Here is a 20493-nt window from a genome sequence, read left to right on the forward strand (position 1 = left end):
AAAAGTACTTAAGTTTGACTCGGGGGTGGCTAAAATATGGGCACTCCGAAAAAAAGTGGTTACCCAATGGAACAGGGTGACCACACGTACAAACCTATGGAGCGACCAAGCTCATCCTAGCTAGGTGCTCGTTGGAATTGGTATGATTAGATTTAATCCGATTGATAAGAGCAATTCTTTTCTGCTGAGGGACAAATTAGCAAACCAAGGGCGGCCTGTGAATTTGGCCGCTAAAGAGCAATAGGTGATTCCTTTAAGGCGGCCTGATTCGAGGATACTAGACTGACTTAAAGTTAAGGAAAAGCTTCTTGATAAGTGCCTTAGATCGGACCAAAATACTCGGTTGTTAAGCGCCAGAAAAGGGTCTCCGGTGGAGCGAGCGGTAAGGTCTGCGAACTCGTTATCTGGGATTCCAACATGCGCTGGGGTCCAGATAAGAAAACATTGATAGCCCAGCTTGCGAAGGTTGAATACCTTCTATTTCATCGAGATTAAAATAGAATTCACCCTGTTGTAGGTCAGTGGAAGCGCCAGGGTCGTGAGGACGCTAAGGGAGTCGGTGAGGATTAAGGATCTGTAAACTCTCATTTTGATTATTAGCTTGACGGCCTTGAGAATACCGAGCGCTTCCGCTGAAAAAATGGATGAATTACAGTACAGTCCAAAGCAGGCTGGCTCCCTATCGCTTAGTGGAATCACCGAAGCAGAGACAGTCGAAGGGACGGAGCTGTTGGAACTGTCTGTGAAGAATTGTGAATAATTAGGAAACCTCGTACCGCAAATGGATCTCAGCTTTACAGTATGGGAAGAATCCTTCCTTACAATAAACCCTATTTCTGTGTTAATATTTGAATCGGAAAAAATAGCAAAATAATCCAGTCCGAAGCAATGGGAAATCTAAGAGGACATAATCCAGGATGCCAACGTTCGGATACAAGTCCAGACCTTAAAAATCAATGGCACCCGAGCCCCGGCCACGCCTTTCGATAATGTCTTTAATTAGTTGCAGCTTTGGGGATAATCATATTTCGTTGATCAGAGCAAGTTCTGTATAGAAAGTTCCTTATTAACCCATGTGGTTCTTAAACAACCGATACAAACTTTTAGCGAAAGTGACTGGATAAGGTCCACTCTAGAGAGGTGGGATCTAGCTGCATCCCCAAAAAATTGGGAGCCCCAATCAAGGATGGCCCTGACGTAACCCTTGTAAACAAAAAGCAAAGTGGTAGGATATCCGCCCCAGATGAGGCTGGAGGTAGATTTTAGTACTGCAACTGCCTTAAAGGCCTTGAGCCGGTTGTATATGGACTTTCCATAGCAGATTCCTGTCCAAGTAGATCCCCAAGAATCTCACATTGGGGAGGTTATAAATCGGTGTGCCGTTAAATTGGATCTGGATCGGGCTAATCCCAAGAGACCTTTTAGTGAAAAGGCATAATTGTGTCTTACTAGTACTGACTGACAAACCCCTATTAAGAAGCTCGATAGAGAGGGAGCTCAAAGAGGCAGACACCTCATCAAGGGAAGTTTGTAGGGTTCCATGGGATGAATAGATTACTACATCGTCGGCATAAGTAAGAGTCTTAGTGTTAGGACCTGTAAATTGAGTGATGGATCTTAAATAGACATTAAAGAGAAGGGGGCTCAGGATGGACCCCTGGGGAAGTCCGAGGCTGGTGGTTCTGATACCTAAACTGGCCCCCAGGACTCTCCCGTGGATTACTCTAAACGAAACGAAATTTCCAGATGAAGACAATTATTCGGCCGGAAAGCCAAGTGCAACAAGGTCTTGAATTAGGATTTTAGGAACGACATTGTCGAAGGCCTCCTCTATATCCATAAAGACTCCGATGAGGAATTCCTTGCGGAGAAAGGCTATATTGATGTCCATTGTAAGGACAGCCACATTGTCCATCACCGATTTGGTTTTCCTAAAATCAAAAAACCATTTTAGCAAGGCCAACTGGTTTTCGATCCACCAATGAAGCCTGAAATTGATTATACGCTCCATGGTTTTAAGAAGGACGGAGAAAAGGGATATTGGTCACAATCCCTTAGAGCCTGGCTTTGGAATAAAGCAAACAACATAAAGTGACCACTCTGAAGGAAACTTGTGCGATGTTAAAATTGACTTGTACAAGTCGGGTAAAAACTCCAGACCTTCAGGCAGAAGACGTTTCAGAACCTCGTTAGCAATGAGATCTATCCCCGGCAAGGATTTGCTCTTAGAGACCCATGTGGACGATTCAAGTTCTTCTCTAGTGATATCACAGTCTAGAATTGGGCCAGATTTACCCAGCATGGCAAAAACGGGTTCTTCAACGACATATGGGACAGCAATCTTTCCAAAAGCAGGCACTATGACAGGATTATTGGGGGAGTAGGAGTCCACCGAATTGGGTAAATGGAACCTTTTTTTGAAGCTTTTAATTGATGACCAAACTCTATCGATACTCGTTCGGGGGCAGATTGAGGAGCAAAATTCTTTGAAGCTGTTGCGCTTGGCCTGCCTGAGGAAGTTCTTCACCTCTTTTTCAAGTTTAATGTAGTCTTCCCAGTTAAATTCGAAGGGGTTGTCCCGGAACCGTTTGGCTGCCGCCCTTCTGGCGACAACCTTGCTGGTACATTCCTGGCTCCACCATGGGGCGGCAGGGGGGGTGCCTTTGTTTCAGGAAATGTCCGGGATTTTACCACCTGCTGTAAGGAGGGAGTCATACAGTATCTCGAGGAATGAGTTGTACTTACGATTGATCTCAGCCTCTTTGAGAATGGCAGGAAGATTAGATTTCAAGGTGTTATTGAAAAGAACCCAGTTTACCTGGTCAAGTGAAAGCCTTTGCTTGTTCTGCAGCCTATGGAAATTTACTTCCCCCAGCCTGATTAGAATTGGGTAGTGATCGCTGCGTAGGGGGGTCATCAAGGGTAGACCACGAAGTACCCAACAAAAGCGAAGTTGAAACAAAAGTTAGTTCGGGCACGCTCTGTCTGTTTGAATCTACATGAATTTTGGTAGCTGATCCATTGTTAAGTGAGAATAGATGACTTTCTTGAAATGCCTCGGAAAGAAATCTGCCGTCTTGATTCAAAAGTTGACTGCCTTAAAGGGCATGGTGTGCATTAAAGTCTCCGTGGATGAATAGGCTGTCGTATTGGAATGAAGCCTGAAAGAACTCCCTCCACTCGAGACGGTCAAGAAATTTGTTCGGAGGGCGGTAAGCATTGAGAATATGAAGGTTGCAACTCCAACTTATTCGAAAGGGGGAGATGGTCAATTCTATGGAAGAAAAGGTTTCTTAAGATCAGGAAGGCCACGGCCCCCCCTCCCCCCGGGGGTGGTGGCTGGCCTGTCCCTCCTGACCGTGTTGAAGCGTCAGTGATGTAAAAGCTGATTCGAAGTCAGCCAAGTCTCTGTCAAACATATATCGTCATATCTATTGCCAAGGCCTTCAAACTCGTTCCATTTACTGAAAATACTACGACAGTTCCATTGGAATATATTTGAGGAATAGACCATATTATTGGTAGCGTTGCCGTCTATATAGCTCCTCCGAAGCTTTGATGTTTGCAATGATCTTGTCGGAGTTGGAGAATTCTTGGGCTATGCGGTTGCACAAAAATTTTGTGAAGTCCGTAAGAGATTTCCGGATTTCAGTCCTCACCCAATCCATCATTCTCATGTCAGATTCCGATGAAGAGGGTGGGGTTCGGGGAGTATCCAGGTAATGCTCTACATCCATTGAGGAGTCTAGGCCCTCACTATCAAAATCCGAGATCAAAGTAGTCGAGTAATCTGTATTACCCAAGAAGAGAGTAGGATCTGATAGGTGAGAGTCTGAGATCGGAAGGGAGGTAGCCTGTCCAGAGAAGTTAGACGTCGTTAGTCTGGAGCTCCGATTGATATAGGAAGTAATTGCCGGTGAGGATGTAGATGGCATACACCAAGAGTCGTTATTCTTGGCGGGGGATAACGGCGGAAAATCGTTTCTGTTCAATGAGGGAATCTGAACGGTGAAGGGACGATTGGCCTTGGAAGCTGCCGCTTCTACAGAAAACTTGGCTCGAATGAGTTCCTTTTCCTTGCAATAAACCGGGCAGTCCCTATCTGACGCTTTATGATTGCCCTGGTAGTTTGTACAGTAAAAGTTATAAGTTGAACTTGGCTTCTGGCAGGATGATTCGTGGTGCAATCCGCCACAGTTATTGCATTTAGTCTTGCCCTGACATTGCGATTGTACGTGACCAAATCGAAGACAATTTCGGCACATATGTCCCTGGTGTTGAAATATATGGCAACGTTGTCCGGGAGAGCCGAGCTGTGAAAAAAACATTTAACGGGCGTCAAGTTCTCCTGTTCAAGACTTCCATCCGAGGAGCGAAATACCCACGGGATTCTCTCGATGTGTGAGACTTCAGAACTGGATTGACCTAGTACGGTGATGGTCTCCCGAATCTCCTCCTCAGAGAGAGAAGGGTCTACACCTTTAATTAGACCTATTTTGTAGATGCAGCCATCGGAAACATAAGCTCCTCAAGCCGGATTACATGTTGCAGTTCCTTGCCCAACGAAAAAATCTGCGTCCTCAACATTGTCAAAAAAAAGGTTATAACGGTTGGTGCCTGACGCCTTGATAATAGAAATACCCTTAAGGAGTCTATTATTCTTTAGCAACTTGGCAAAACTTATAGCATGAATCTTGCCCGCACTTCACCCGTTTTTATCATAAACCTGCAACAGGTATAGCGAGAGGTCACTCTGTATGTACCTATTACTGTGGACCCTCAATGAGGGCACCCAGGGGGTCAGTTGATCAGCCCCTGTAATTTTGTTCAGAGGGAAATTAGAATCGCCAGGGGCCTCGTCAGAGAGATCCCTGCCTCTTTTCGAGACCGGTGTTGATAACTTATCAGGCATAACGACAGGAAAGAGAAGAAAGAGAAGGAAAAGCAGAGCGCCGAAACAAACAAACTGGAAGGGAAGAAACCAGAGGATTTACAACAATCAACAAGACAGGACAAACCTTGCGGAGATCAAAACAGGGAGTCAGGAGAGGAGTAGCCTGCCTCTCCTATCGCTTTCCAACTCCAACTGAGACCAATATCTGTTAATAGCCGCAGTTCGAAGGTATTCGTTCGACTCGAGTTGATGCAAACGAAGTTTTCGAAGTACAAGTTGTCGAAGTATCGAGGATGAGCGAGCCAGGGGCCGCCACCTGCTTGAAACGCCAGCTGATCACTTTCACTGCGTAGATGCGCGTGGATAAGTAGAGTGGGTGAAAAGAATGTTCACAAAGACTTCAGAGGGTATAGGCAGTTGTAGATCCTGAAAAATGCCCAAGAGGTGGACACCAGATTGATCGCACAATCTAATTTGAGCACTAAAATAATTCCAGACTAGACCCTATCGGTCATCTTGAAGCACTTCGAAATAATAAATGAAAAAAAATATCCAAATTACACAGATGATATGAAGGAATTCAATAATATAAGACTATTGATAGCATAACTGTTAATAGACTATTGATAGTACGGTCAAAAATTTCCGTAAATCATAAATCCAAATGAATATATATTGTACGCGCGGCCGCCTGCTGAAGATTTCAGCCAGGAATAACCGCTCTCGTTAGGTTAAACTATCGGACGCGTATCCGCAGATTGGGAGGGGAGTGATTTCTGTTGGCACAGTGATGTTCTCAACACTTTTTTGACATTAAAGGTGCTTTTATTGGCTAACAACACTTGAATACAAAAACAGGGTCTAGTTCGCGGAGCGGCAAAGGTCCTACACCGCTTGCAACGCCAAACGAAATTAAGGTGGACAAATAGACGTGATATTCAAATCGGCCGTAACACATATGTTCTTATAAAGTGCGTGGGAAGAATAATATCGGCAGAAAAATATAACCTAAGGCTTACCAATGGAAAAATAAGGATACAAGTATCTACATGGATGTATGAAAGCAGTCGGATCTCCATAACAAACGCATCTGAACTCACAAAATATAACTACAAAACTGTACTTACCGCATAAAATATTATGAGGTGATGTATATAATAATCAGTTCATATGGGAAGTGAAAACATGCATCAGTCGCGTGTTCCCCGCCGTTTGCTGCCAAATTTGGCACACAAATATAATTCACACACACACATATATATATATATATATATATTAGGCTGATTCAAAAAAAATGGCTAATTTTTTTTTTTCGAAATCCCCACATAAAAACTTCCGAGAAGGTGTGAAAAGACGCCTGTAAAAAGCAGAGCTCTTAATATTATTATTTAGAGGTCGCGCATCGGGAATTTCTATTTCCCATTCAAATAACACAGGAAGAAATTTTTTTAAATTTTGCAATTTCGTATTTTTGCAACGGCTCATTGAATCAGCGGACCAAAGCATATTCTTGTAGGAAATTTGACGCTCTACAAAAAAGGTCCTTACAAAGTTTTCGATAGACACACTCCTTCAAAAGTTATTCGAGGTCAAAGTTGAACTTACAAAAAAATTCAATGTTTTTTTTTTTTCGATGATACTATGAATCTTTTCTCAATATTTTGCTAGTAATAATATTTCCTGATGTATTTTTGCTATTCGGAGATTTTTTTAACTTTACTTATAAGTAGATTCGTCTTTCGGCACAAAACCTTTGGTTTAGGCGCTTTTTTTCAAACGAATGAACTGAAGTTGCTTTATTAAAAAAAAATTACTTACAGTAGCTCATTCAGAAATGGAGTTCACTTGTTTACCGACATAACCTAAAAGACACATGTTTTGATTTTCCTCGTTACTGTGCCACATTGTTTCTAACTCTCTTTTCAATCGAACTTCAGATATTACTATTTATTATTTTGCTCTCTAAGTTTATTGTTTTGTTGTTTATCATTTCATTGACTATAATGGAAAATAAAAAATACTTAATTGGTGATATCAAAGAAAATCTTGTTGGACGAAAATTACCAACAAACGGAGAGGTTTTATCAGCGTTCTTATATCAGCATTGTATACACAAACTAACATTAAAAAAAAGTGCTTCAGGTACAATAAAAAAAGTTGAAGAAAAATGGTTACAAGCTGGACTTCCAACTTGCAAAAATTCTCATGCTGTGCAGAAAGTTTTACAATTATTTAATGAATGGTTGAAACTCAAGAAAAGTCGATATCGAAAAAAATCTACTACGCAGAAAAAAAAAGAGACAATGTTAAAAGAAAAGTTTGTAAAATTATTTGATATTGCTCGTTTAGATCCGAAGCAAAAACTTGATGATACAAAAAAACTATTTTTGGAATCTCAACGATCTAACAAACGTTATGGATTTATTGACACAAGTGCTTCAAATGAAGAAATTCATCAAGTTGCCATGGATATTGATGTTGATGGTTATTATTTATTTTATTTTTTTAGAAAACAATTATTTCATATTTTATCTCAAATAGGATTGCATTTGTTTCTTAAGTATTAGCTGTTAATCATATATATTTGATAATAGGTATTAATCAGCCTACAACTAGTAGTCCAGTTCAGGATGGTAGTATTATTTCACGGTTCCAATCGACAATTGGTACAGGAACGACATCTGGAAGTCAACAATCAGAAATGTTTTCTGACTTTGAACCTCCATCTAGTCAGCCAAATCCTCCTCCTAAAATTGATATAATGACTCCTGAACTTGTATCTGCCCTCGATCGAGCAAATGTTACTAGTCGAAATGCTACTTTTATCTTAGCTCCTGCTTACCAAAGTATTGGAATAGATATTGAAACATTAAATTTAAGCTACAGTACTATCCGGCGAGCCCGTCTTAGATTTAGACAAGCTATCGCAGAGCACTTGAAAGAAAAGTTTAAAACTGAAGATCGCTATACTGTACATTGGGATGGTAAAATTTTAACTGATTTGACCGGTTCTGAATCTGTAGATAGAATTGCAATAATATTATCTACTTCGAACGTCAATCAACTCCTCGGTGTACCAAAAATATTTGACGGAACTGCAGAAAATCATGCTGTAGCTATATTAAATACATTGGAAGACTGGAAAGTTACTCCTTACATTAAGGCTATGTGCTTTGACACTCCAGCAGTGAATACTGGTATGGTTTGTTTCGTTATCTTTAAATAATTGAAAATCTAGTTAATACCTACTAATTAATACTATTTTCTCACTTATGTTTCTCTTAATAATTGGCACTATCTTTAATTTACATATTCATACATTATTTACAGGAATACTAAATGGCACAGCCGCTTTGATTGAAAGAAAATTGAACCGGAAACTAATTTGGTTACCTTGTCGCCACCACATTTTCGAAATTATTTTGAAAGGAGTTTTTGAGGTGTTTTGGCCCACAACTTCTGGTCCCAGTGTACCTATTTTTGGGCGATTTAAAAATTGGTGGAGCAAAGCCGATCATTTAAAGTATCAAATTGGCATGAAAGATGAATTTGTTGCAAATGCCTTGAATACAGAGACTTGAAATAATTAATCTCATCGATAATTTCTTAACGGTATATTTCTTATAATTTATATTTGAAATAGTTGGGAATTCGTGTTTAAAGATTTTAATTAAAAAATTTTTTTAAACAGGTTACTCAGCCAAGGAATGATTACAAAGAACTTCTCGAGTTATCATTGATTTTTCTTGATGGTCTTCCAGAAAATGAAATAAGTTTCAAATGTCCAGGAACGATGCATCATGCTCGATGGATGAATAAGGCCATTTACAGCTTGAAAATTTTCATGTTCAGAGACCAATTTTCTCTTTCTAAACGAGAAATTAATAGTTTGCGTCAAATATGTATTTTTATTATTTTAATCTACATTAAAGTATGGTTTACTTGTTCGTTGGCAATCGAAGCACCGAATAATGATTTGCAATTGTTGAAAAAGTTACTTCTTTGCGAGGAAATTCAATCATCAGTCGTACAAAAAGCATTAAAAAAATTTAGTGATCATCTATGGTACATGAATGAAGAACTAGCAGCACTGGCATTGTTTGACAACAATGTCTCAAATGAAATAAAAAAAAAAATGTGTGAAGCAATTATTAATAATAAGGAGAGTAAAATTATTCGAGAAAAACGATACGTTGCTAAAGGAATCGAATTGGAATCATTTTTTGATAAAGATTTAAGTGAATTCGTCTCGAAAAATTCACTCATGCTTTTTGAAGCCTTCGATTTATCATACGATTTTCTTGAAGTCGACGTATCATTATGGTCTAATAATGAAAGTTATAGAGATAATTTAGATTTTTTTAGAAGACTTTCTGTAGTTAATGACTCAGCAGAACGAGGTATTGCTCTGATTGAGGATTACAACAACTGTTTAACCAAGAACGAAGAACAATTACAGTATCTATTGCAAGTCGTCCAAGAACATCGTCGTAGTTTCCCAGATTGTAATAAAACAACCTTGAAATAGTCTTTATTTGAGAATATTATAGACGAGAAATCTAAATGTAAAAGTTATAGAATATAACACAATAAATATATCTGACTATAATTGGGCTTTTTCAATCATTAATTTTCCCATCGAGTCAATATAAAGTTACCTTACAAAAATGCGATGTTAAATAATAAACATGTTATCATGGAGAATCCATAACTGATGCACTTGACTATTTAAAAATGTATTTGTTCCGAAATCTATCTTCTTTATAACAAAATAATGAGAAAAGATTCATAGTATCATCGAAAAAAAAAAAACATTGAATTTTTTTGTAAGTTCAACTTTGACCTCGAATAACTTTTGAAGGAGTGTGTCTATCGAAAACTTTGTAAGGACCTTTTTTGTAGAGCGTCAAATTTCCTACAAGAATATGCTTTGGTCCGCTGATTCAATGAGCCGTTGCAAAAATACGAAATTGCAAAATTTAAAAAAATTTCTTCCTGTGTTATTTAAATGGGAAATAGAAATTCCCGATGCGCGACCTCTAAATAATAATATTAAGAGCTCTGCTTTTTACAGGCGTCTTTTCACACCTTCTCGGAAGTTTTTATGTGGGGATTTCGAAAAAAAAAATGAGCCATTTTTTTTTAATCAGCCTAATATATATATATATATATATAAAAAAGGTTGATACTACTATCCAGCTAAATATTCATCTTGTAGTCGATACGAACGTTCAAAGTTAAGTTCATCGAATAAATGAATAAAGATGCTTGTTACCCTTCGGCAAAACGGCGATTTTAGTGGTAAAAGGGCGTATAACTTTGTTATAGAAAATTTTATTACCTACAAAATGAAAAAAAAGAACGGCCCCGTAACTTGGATAGTTTCCGAGATATCCCGATCAGAGTGTTTGCATAGCCCTCATCCTGTGTTAATCAAATGGGAAAAATTCAAACCGGATGCGTCACCTTTTAGAATTAAGCCACCGTGCTCCGGTTTCACGAGGCTTCGTTTGAGGCTCAAAACTAACTTTTTCGAAATTACGTAAGAAACAAAAATTTTTTTTAAAAAAACCACCCCTGTATACATATATACATATATTGTAGCGAGTGACATTCGACAGACCCAGTCCCCTGACACTCAAGAGTGCTCGTATACTAAAAAATTGTACGCGTCTTGTCCCCGTTTTTTAGTTCCTCTACGTGGCGCTAGTAGACTTCTGACACGCTCGCTGCCCTCACTGACCGCGCGCAAGCTCGTCAGGTAACTACTAGCGTCACTGGTGGTGGAAATTAGCGGCAGAATCGACGGACATTTTGCGAACCACTTTTAGCAGCGTGTGTCAGGGGGCTGGACAGACCCGTATGATTTATCTGTAAGATCATCTGTTCTGTCGAAACATGCATCAACAATGCATAATTCTGCCGCAAAGTGCTGCCGAACACGGTCTTGCATAATCGGATGCTACATGAAATGCTACCTGGTAATGGTTCGGTGTTGTGTAATTTAAGGATACTGTAACAGTGGACGAGATGGTGATAAAAAACTGAAAAAAATTTAGTATTAATTTGAAGAGCCTGGCATTACACAGTAAAACCGTGACCGCCACGCTGCTTGGTGGGTAAAAACTTTACTAACTTCCTTATCCGTTTTGGTTTTTCTGCGACACCTGCCTGATCGTGGTACTGTTACGTGCCAGCCGGTATCCACGGCGGCACCCTCTCTGCGCCCTACCTGACCAGCGTGCAGTTACCATAAGAGAGCCTTACGTACTCTTACCAATAGTCGTAGATTAATACCAACACACATATTTACCATCGTAACGTCCAAATTCTTATATCGATAGTTCTCATACGCGAGATTAACCGTTATTTCATCAGTCAAGTTCATGATATATATGGTATATATATTTTTTCCCATTTAACCGTTATACTTTTCAACATTAGCTTTCAAATAAAATCTTTGATTCACGATCTCAACCGCAATAACCCAAAGTAATAAACACCTGCAATAGTTAAGATAATCGACTAGACTAAACACCGGAAACGTGGGAAGAGAAATCATGGATAGCTCACAGAGAAAGAAACCCTTAGGCCGGTATTCATAGTCAGTGCTTAAGACCGGACTCGAATAAGACGGTCTTATACGAGGCCTTAAGATGGCGTTTGGTTCCATAGACGTCAAACAAGACGGTCTTGAGACGCGGCAAATAAGACGGTCTTCATCAAGTCGGTCTTATTTGAAGCGTGCTTACAAGGTTGCATAGTCCAGTCTTATTTGAAATAAGCATAGTCTTGAGCACGCAACGTTTCATAGTCAATTAACGCAGTCTTATTTACGTATCTTGATCAAGTCGAGTTCGGACTGCACTTAAGCAAATGCTTGTTGCCTAAATATTACTCAATTGTTCTGATGCGTACGAAATTGATAATTACGAATTGTTTGGAAAATATTATATTCGAACAATATAAATTAACAGGAATAGATTGTGAAGGAATGTTTGGGAAAGTGCAGCTGGGACGGGATTATTTACTGTAAAAGGGTAGCAACGGAAACTTGCAATTGAAATAGAGGTTATGAGAGCATTCGCTTTGAAAAATTTGTGAAGTGAAGTGAATAGTGAAATTCTATTGACATGGCGAATATGCAAGATATGTTTAATTTCTACGATCAGATCGAAGAAATGAATAATATGATTGAGGTGGTTGCAATGGTCAACGTTGGGCCGAATGACGAAGACGAGGGTGAAGTACAGCGAGCTCCGAAGAGATAAATCAGATGGTCAAAACCCGTTCGAGTTTTATTCCGAGCAGGAGTTCAAACGGCGATTCCGATTTTCAAAGGATGGTATTATGTACGGAATACTACCTAGAATTGAAGCTGCCTTAGTCAGTGCCAATAATCGTGGTCTACCAATTCCACCTGTCATGCAATTATTAATATGTCTACGATTTTACGCTACCGCTAGCTTTCAAGTAAGGATCATTGTGATTATAATTCCTGACATTCTACTGAAAATATAAAGTGATTTCATTGCTTCCTGTGATCATGGAATAAATGATTGCTAATACATTTTGTACTGTACAGCTCGTCAACGGAGATCTGATGACTATATCGCAGTCTACAGTATCGAAGATAATACACAGAGTATCGGCTCAAATTGCATCATTGATTCACGCAATTATCAAATTTCCTAGTACGGAAGCTGCTATGATCGCAAACAGAGATCTATTCAGACAACTTGGTGCACGCAGGGAGGGTATCGGTTTACCTGGCGTTGATGGCGCTATCGACTGCACTCACATTCGATTATGTCATACGAAATTTGCAGACCTGCAGGAGGTTTATAGGAATCGTAAGGGATATTTTTCCCTCAATGTACAGGTATGTCGCGTTGGTGATAACCGTTTACAAATACCATAAGTTGCAATTAATTTTATCTAGGATACAAATAAACAATACTATTCTATGAAAATCGGTACTTTTAATTTAAATGATACCACAGGCAGTTGTCGGACCCAATATGGAATTCTTGGATGTGGTTCCGGAATGGCCTGGAAGTAACCATGACAGTCGAATATTCCAAAATTCACGAATTTACATGCGGTATCATGAGAGACAACTTACTGGAACCCTGGTTGGAGATGCCGGCTATCCGTGCTTGCCATTTCTGCTGACTCCACTGGCAAATCCAATTACAGATGCTCAACAAAGGTAAGATAAAGATTATCGCATTACTTTAGATTTCGATAAGTAGTCATAAAATTGACAAAGTATACATGTGTGAATTAACCAAGTCGGTATCTTGATAGGTATAACAACGTACAAAGCAGAACAAGGCAAATTGTTGAAAGAACATTTGGAGTTTGGAAGCGACGTTTTCCTTGCCTATCCCGAGGTTTGGGAACCAAATTGTTGTGCTCTACCACAATTGTTGTAGCTTGTGCCGTACTACACAATTTATCACTAACATTGGATAATGCTCTTCCGGAAGATAATCGCATCGAGGAAGAAGAAGCGGATGAATTGCCACCTCAAGCACCGCATTGGCAGCCTGGAGAGGGTTTTGCAATACGCGAAGCTCTAATCGAACGGTTATTCATTTAATCAAAATATATGTATATCAAGTTAATTTAATTGTAAAGACTAATTGATTTTAGAATGAAAATACTCCAAATATTTAATAAAATTGAATTTAATCTGTACAAACAGTTAACATTAGAATACATATTTTACTCATAACTTATCATTGGTTCTCATTTTATTTTTAAACCCCTCACTTACTCATGAAAATACTGATATGTACGTAATTGTACTAAGCGTCAGTCTTATAGTTACGATAATACTTATGAAAATTTGTCTACGTAAAAATATTCAATACATTATAAATACAGCCAGTAAATAGAACTAAAGTTGCTCTTTTGAACTTTGAAGATCAAAGGTTGTCCCTTTCACGCGCATTTTTTTGCAAGTCTGCACCGGGATTCCTTTTAACATATCAATACAATTTATTTATCAATAACCGGTATAGAGATTTACATAATGATATAGGTTAAAATATGTGTATATAAAAATTATATACACATAAACATACAATATAAAATTCTTTTTCTTCTTCTTCGTTTTATAGCTATACACCCACTACAAAAAATTGTACGCGATTTGTTCCCGTTTTTTAGTTCCACTACGTGGCGCTAACGTTGTTGTGTTCATAAACTATAAAAATACTCAAGAGCTGCATGCCTATACGAATATCTTGCACAGGCTGAGAAATAAAATCCGAGCATCTTATTGGGGGATACATCGGAAATATTCCGAACATAACCGAACGTCGAATAAGACCGTCTCAAGCTCAGTCTTCGTCAAGACGGTCTTGAATGAAATAAGCTAGCGCTTGAGACCAAATTCTTGACGAAGACCGTCTTGTTTTCCGACTATGAATACATAGCATCTCAAGACGGTCTTGAACGAATAAGACGATCTTCACCAAGACGGTCTTAAGCACCGCCTTGAGACCTGACTATGAATACGGGCCTTATTCTCAGAATTCAGGATAGCGCCTTCATTTTAATGACGATAAGACCAATTAGCGCTTCGCCGCTTGCTTCCCTAAACCAACCACCTCGCGCTAATCCCCCACCGAGATCTCATGTACTAATCAAAAACCTTACCCCCAATTATTTGATCATCCTTAGCCAATCATCCGAGACCCGCGAGAAACCGCGACTCCTTTTGAACTCCTCCTACTTTCCCTCCAAGTCAACCCTTTCAGAGAACAGAAAAGTACAGAAGAACTTCAGACATCATAGACAACAGATCAGAACCTCACCGAAATCCTAGAATCAAATCACATTATAAGTAATTCAGAACCTCCGAGACTCATTAACAGTTTGTGATTGCGATAGTGATTAACATCAGTTGGTACCACAATTGTAAACCTACCCAGGTAGCATTCTGTCGCAAGTTCACGTTATGGTCGTCACGTGGCGCGTGCATGGCTCTGGCGGCAGACCACTATCTGCCTGTTTCCGCAATTGTAGGATGACATGCGCATGTGTGCTTTCGACAGAAGCTTGCTGCAGATCATGCATGATTCTCGAAGGGTCTGTCGGTATTCACGAAGAGCAGAATGCACAGGTTCTCATTGGCAAAAAAAAAAAAAAACTATATGTTGTGAGATTTTCTCATTTATTTCAAATATAATGTTCAAAATCACAGAACATGGCAGGTCATTCGTTGACTATAATCGTTATACTATATAATTATAATAATATTTATATTTTATATTATTAATATGCGGCTATAGTAAAATATATGATATATTACACCCATATACATCTATAGGTATAATATAAGTTTGCATATATTTTACTTTTACTTAAAGATAATTAGTTATAAAAGTGTTACAGTTACTCGCGAGCAAAAACGAACAAGAAAAACACTGACTTACAAATCTATGTCTGCAACAAGACTAGAAGAGAGGGTCTCTTCTACCGTTGTACAGTTATTAATATAAATATGTCTTTAGTTACTTTTTTATACGTTGTAGCATAAAATTATTAACTACAGTTTATAATAGTATTGATAAACTGATATCAAATGAGTAGAATAGTAGATAATAATAAAGTATTTGAAATTAAAAAATAAAAATTAATACTTTATATAAATGTTAGAAGACTAAAATTTATACCAGATACCAAAAGCGTCTACAGTATCTAAATGTCAGCTATTTTATAGCTATGTTAGTACAAACCCGCCACATTTGTTGATATAGGTATAATGTTTCATTGGAAAACATATAGTTACATATCACTTGTGGATATCACAGCTGCAGTACCAATTATAAATACTATGCTTCAGCATAAACATAAAAACTAACATCACAGCTATGTGTACTAAAATATTTCTTAGTCAAACAAAGTACGTAGGTACGTATGTTTGAATACGCGTAGGATCTTTAATAGGCAAATTGTGGGTCTCTTATACCGCAGTGTCATTGTCCTGGGTGTTCAACCTTGTAACGATGAGCCATTTCAGTCATACATTTTTGTCTGCGACCCTCCACATGGACAGATCGATTGGCCCGTCATTTTGCATCCCGCAATCTTTTTTGTGCGCCCCGAATTGCCTCTTGCATCAGTCTCGCAAATTCTGTACAATCATGTGGCTGTGGTATTGTTCGACACTCACGTAAGGGATCTGCGCAAACAATCATCGAAACCTTGCATTGAATATAGGGTAACGTATTATTAGTCAATAACGATAATCTTAGTCATACACACCAAAAAATACCTTTCCGATACAGGTATTAAATAACTGTCGGAGATTCTCTTTATCTGAAACAGACTTTCCAGTCCAAGAGAATTTTTGTGTCAGGCTATCCGTCATGGCTTCCTTCAGAAATTGGTTGAGAGCATCTCTAGCTGTGACACCACCAACGTTAATAAGATAGTGTCTCTGAAATCCATATCACTCGTTTTTAAACTTGCAATAAACGTCACTGAAATTAGTTACCACCCGAGAAAAAATACACTATCGGGTGCTATGATAAAACTACAATGCCTACTAGAAATCGTTGTCTTTCAGGATCTTCTTGAAACTCTTGGAATACTTCCAAGGAATCAATCCAGAGCATCAGCTATGAAGCATCTGAACTTTATTTTTACTAAATGATTCTTGAAGTGGATACCACCGCTGGCGAAAACCTCTTGGACTTCATTTGTGAACATTTTAAAGAAATTGTTCGGATCTTTCGGCTTACCCTTCCCATAATAGACACCTGCGATAAGTATAGAGCTATCAGGAATATTTATTATGCAGAACTGGATAGGCCAATACTGAGTTGAACAGTCTTTTGCGCCAGCAGCTCCACCAGTACTAACATCGATTTCTAAGATATTAGGTATGGCATATGTGTGTTTGGAAAGTTCTTTTAAAATTCCAGCAACAAAACTTACATGCCAATATTTTCCGGGTTCAACATCAATCAATTCAACGCGACGATTGCAAGTCCCAATCAATATTCTTACATCTTCTGGACGAGAAGCCAAACAGCAATGTGATCTGAGAACTGTAAGTATTGAGTTCGCCTGAACATTGTCCATGTTATTCTCAATAAAACAATCAGCTAACTGTGTTCGAAAGCAATTTTTTAATCGAGTACTGCCTTCTTCACCCATAGACTGACTGCTACTATCGTCTTCATAGATAGCATCTGAATTTGAACACCCATATTCGGAAGAATTATCTTTTGCCTCGCGAGCTAAGTTATTCCACGTAACTGAACTTTGCGGTTCGTAAGGAGGACTGTCATTTGGTAAAATAGATGCTACAACGTTTCCATTATTCAAAGATATTTCCTCAGAACTATCATTATTGACGATATTGCAACGTAAATAAGGATTAGCATCGGCATGCCTCGCTATTCTAGTCATTCAAACGATTACGCCGTTGCCTTTGTATGAGTTGACTAAAGGGGTTTCGTTTCAGCCTAATCATGATTCAAGCATGTATATAGACAAGCTACAGAAATTATTAATAATATTGCATATAGTTATAGTAGAGGCAACAAATACGAATCTCTGAGAATTACGTGACTTTAAATTAGACGAAATATCACTTTTGTACGTAAAAGTAATAGCAATGGCCAAAAATTTAGCTTAAAAAGTGAGCTAATATAGGTAATATTGTATTATATGACAACATTTGTAGACGACATACAGGTCTCCATATGTGCATTAATTTTGAAAGATAATTTGAAACAACACTTACCCTGTGAAATGAGGTAATGTATTTCTTTATGTTTTCCTTCCAGCACGTGTATGTCTTACGGCTAATAAAATATCGTCGACTATTCGCTGTGAGCCGCCGCTTGGAGGAGAGCTGCGAAACGATCGCAGCGCGCGAGGTGGCGAGTAGTGAGTTGAGCCAGCGTGTGTTGTGATAGCATTTTGTATGAGAAACAATAGACGGTATGTGGAATTACACTTGTGTTGTTAACTGCAAAAATAACGGTAAAACTAGTAATTGTATATTTTACAAGTTTCCAACTGCATCACATAAAATAGTTCAAAGGCAAAAATGGATTGCTGCTGTGAAAAGAAAAAAGTAAGTAACATAACTTTACTTTCGATGCCTTAGTTTTCTATATTTTTAAAATCAAGCCAACTATATCAATAGGTGAACTGTTATGCTATCTTCATGAAACACTATATAAATACATAAGTATTATTTTTTTTTACAGTCCTGACGGTTCAAAGTGGAGTCCAAAAACTCATCATGTAATATGTAATGCTCATTTCATTGGCAAGAAAAAATCAGATGATCCTGCGAGTCCAAGCTACGCGCCAACTCTATTCCCTCCAGTTTATCATGCAAAGCAAGTAAATGAAAGAGCTGTTTTGAGCAGGTAAATGTATGAGAAGTAAAAAAATAATTATAAAATAAATAATATATACATCGATATTTATATAATAACCTATGTATCTATTAATTATAGGTACAATCGACTCATGAACCGTAGAAATACTCTTCACAAGCATAACATCGGAGTGAATTGTGATACTGGAAATCAAGTTAATAACGACCCCAACAATGTTGTCAATAATAGTGGACGTGAACCTATGGATATAAGCAGTGCCGAAGTAATTTTAAAAAGTGATCAAGAGTGTCAAGTAGATTTTGTAAGTTCTGCTGGTATCGAACAAACAAAAACTTTCACTTGTAACAGATATATTTACATGACTAACTACTGCGATGCTGAAGTTCAAACTGAAATACCGGAAATTGCCACTCTCAAAACTATTGTGAATAGGAAAAAAATGAAAGATGAAGAGGTACAATGCGGCACATCGTTAACAGATAGAGTAGATAAGTCGGTTGGTTTTAACGAGGCTGTAGTTAAACAAAATAGGAAACAGCGTAGTTTCTGTGGTTTTCCATCTATTAAGACCGATGAAGATTTATTAGATATTGCTGGAGTGAACTTCCAGAACTTTAATTTTTTAATATCTAAAACCGAAAACCCATCGGAAAGATCTACAATAACAAGAGAACAGAGGCTTTTAATTTTTTTAGTGAAAATAAAAACTGGACTGACATTTTCAGCCATAGCAATTTTCTTTGGTTTACATCGGTCAACTATCTCCAAGAGATTCTTTTCAACTTTACAATATTTGAATTCGTCAATTGCAAATTTAGTGTTTTGGCCAAGTAGAGCTGCCGTACAGAAAACTATGCCGGAATGTTTTAAACCTCAGTACTCTAATACTCGGGTTATCATAGACTGCACTGAATTCAAGATAAATGTTCCGTCAAGTGTTGACGCCCGTATTTACTGTTATTTTCATTATAAGAAAGGTTTTACAGCAAAAGTACTGATTGGAATCACACCATCTGGGTTCATCTGTTTCAAATCGAAAGTTGCTGGCGGTAGAAAAGGTGATTCCCAATTAACTATTGAATCGAATTTGGTAGATTCATTGGAAGATGGTGATGTGATTTTAGCAGATAAAGGTTTTCCTGAAATCAGATCTATCATTGATGCAAGTGGTAAACGAGTATTTCTTATTATGCCACCATTTTTGGAAAAAAAATCTGAATTTTCGAAAGAAGAAACAGATCTGACTTACAACATCGCAAGAGTTCAAATTCATGTAGAAAGAATTATGCAACGACTTAAAACATATCAAATTTTGTATAAAATTCCAGAACATTTGTTCTTTTGCATCGATAATATTATTCATGTTATCTGCGTCTTAGTAAATTTACAGCCACCAATTTTTTCTAATAAAACAAAAACTATCAAGTAGAATAATAAAAACCTTTATTCGTAAAAGGTAGTGGTTTTCATTGTGTATTTATTAATATTATATTGCTACATACTACTGGAGTTTCAACTCGTTGTTATTTTCAACTTTTCACTTCACTGTTACAATGGAAATATCACTTATTTGATAATATTTTGCTGATTTGGATATTTATCAGCATGCCTCTAATGTAAATTAACACGCCGGCTATTTAGCTTTTGAAACCGCTAGGTGGCGGTACGAGCGAGGCTCACAGCGAATATATTTACACGTTTTCCTGGGAAGCCCAAGCTTCCCCGGTTCCCGCTGTTATTGTATGTAATATATAGGGTATAAGCATCCTGCGCGCACGTGCGGGAAGCTTGCGAAGTACGGAGAACATAATTGCGGCAGACGTCGCATGAATGCTGCAGCAAGCTCTGTTTGACAGTCCCATACAGCTTTGCTGTTTGCTCGCTTGTTTTGCGTCGCCATACAGCAATCATGCATTATTCTGCCGCATGGCGCTGCCGATCAAGATCTTGCATGATCTGACGGCGCATGAGATGCTACCTGGGTACCATTGAGAACTAGAAGGAGATTGTTAATAAATGTGTAGTTAACCCAAGTTTTGTTATAAATAATTATTTCAATCACGCGTAGTGATGGTTGGCACGAGTCTTAACCCGTGGTCTTACCTAACAAACTCTCAGAATTGTAGCCGAATTGAACGAGAAGATCTGAGGAGCTGATCAGCGGATTCCCGAGATTTACATATACCAACTACGTAAGTCAGGAAAATAATTTAAATCACG

At 38.2% G+C, this 20493-nt stretch overlaps 4 protein-coding genes and 2 long non-coding RNA genes across 9 annotated transcripts in view; 4 read left to right on the forward strand and 2 right to left on the reverse strand.

Annotated features, from left to right (window-relative positions):
* Positions 1 to 6685: 6685 nt before the first annotated feature.
* On the forward strand, positions 6686 to 9479 carry LOC124218761 (uncharacterized). Its single transcript, XM_046625561.2, has 4 exons — positions 6686 to 7378; positions 7489 to 8091; positions 8225 to 8506; positions 8586 to 9479. Exons 1-3 carry the CDS (start codon positions 6898 to 6900, stop codon positions 8473 to 8475), a joined length of 1335 nt encoding a protein of 444 aa, XP_046481517.1. The 5' UTR covers positions 6686 to 6897; the 3' UTR covers positions 8476 to 8506; positions 8586 to 9479.
* A 2191-nt stretch (positions 9480 to 11670) lies between these two features.
* On the forward strand, positions 11671 to 13563 carry LOC124218788 (putative nuclease HARBI1). The gene is made up of 4 exons (XM_046625617.2): positions 11671 to 12367; positions 12480 to 12776; positions 12898 to 13106; positions 13205 to 13563. Exons 1-4 carry the CDS (start codon positions 12122 to 12124, stop codon positions 13497 to 13499), a joined length of 1047 nt encoding a protein of 348 aa, XP_046481573.1. The 5' UTR covers positions 11671 to 12121; the 3' UTR covers positions 13500 to 13563.
* A 72-nt stretch (positions 13564 to 13635) lies between these two features.
* Positions 13636 to 14534, reverse strand: LOC124218916 (uncharacterized). Its single transcript, XR_006883240.2, has 2 exons — positions 13987 to 14534; positions 13636 to 13879 (listed from the first exon to the last, which is right to left on the reverse strand). It is a non-coding gene; the product is annotated as an uncharacterized lncRNA (long non-coding RNA).
* Positions 14535 to 15102: 568 nt separating this feature from the next.
* LOC124218893 (uncharacterized) lies at positions 15103 to 17791 on the reverse strand. 3 transcript variants are annotated; one of them, XR_006883229.2, is made up of 5 exons: positions 17664 to 17791; positions 16850 to 16962; positions 16459 to 16671; positions 16175 to 16349; positions 15104 to 16091 (listed from the first exon to the last, which is right to left on the reverse strand). It is a non-coding gene; the product is annotated as an uncharacterized lncRNA (long non-coding RNA). The 3 variants fall into 3 exon arrangements; XR_006883228.2 differs by lacking the exon at positions 17664 to 17791 and having other exon boundaries at positions 15103 to 16113; positions 16850 to 17644; XR_011177031.1 differs by lacking the exon at positions 17664 to 17791 and having other exon boundaries at positions 16850 to 17644.
* A 45-nt stretch (positions 17792 to 17836) lies between these two features.
* Positions 17837 to 19550, forward strand: LOC124218942 (uncharacterized). Its single transcript, XM_069138157.1, has 4 exons — positions 17837 to 17999; positions 18136 to 18300; positions 18391 to 19442; positions 19534 to 19550. Exons 1-4 carry the CDS (start codon positions 17866 to 17868, stop codon positions 19548 to 19550), a joined length of 1368 nt encoding a protein of 455 aa, XP_068994258.1. The 5' UTR covers positions 17837 to 17865.
* Positions 19551 to 20252: 702 nt separating this feature from the next.
* The window catches only part of LOC124218795 (DNA mismatch repair protein MutL), a 79331-nt gene continuing 79090 nt past the window's right edge, over positions 20253 to 20493 (forward strand). For both annotated transcript variants that reach the window (XM_069135773.1, XM_069135774.1), the window contains exon 1: positions 20253 to 20465. The gene's annotated coding sequence lies outside the window, so the exon portion shown is untranslated. The remainder of the gene's footprint in view (positions 20466 to 20493) is intronic.

The sequence above is a fragment of the Neodiprion pinetum genome, chromosome 1 (assembly GCF_021155775.2).
Source record: "Neodiprion pinetum isolate iyNeoPine1 chromosome 1, iyNeoPine1.2, whole genome shotgun sequence".
Classification (NCBI taxonomy): Eukaryota; Metazoa; Arthropoda; class Insecta; order Hymenoptera; family Diprionidae; genus Neodiprion; species Neodiprion pinetum.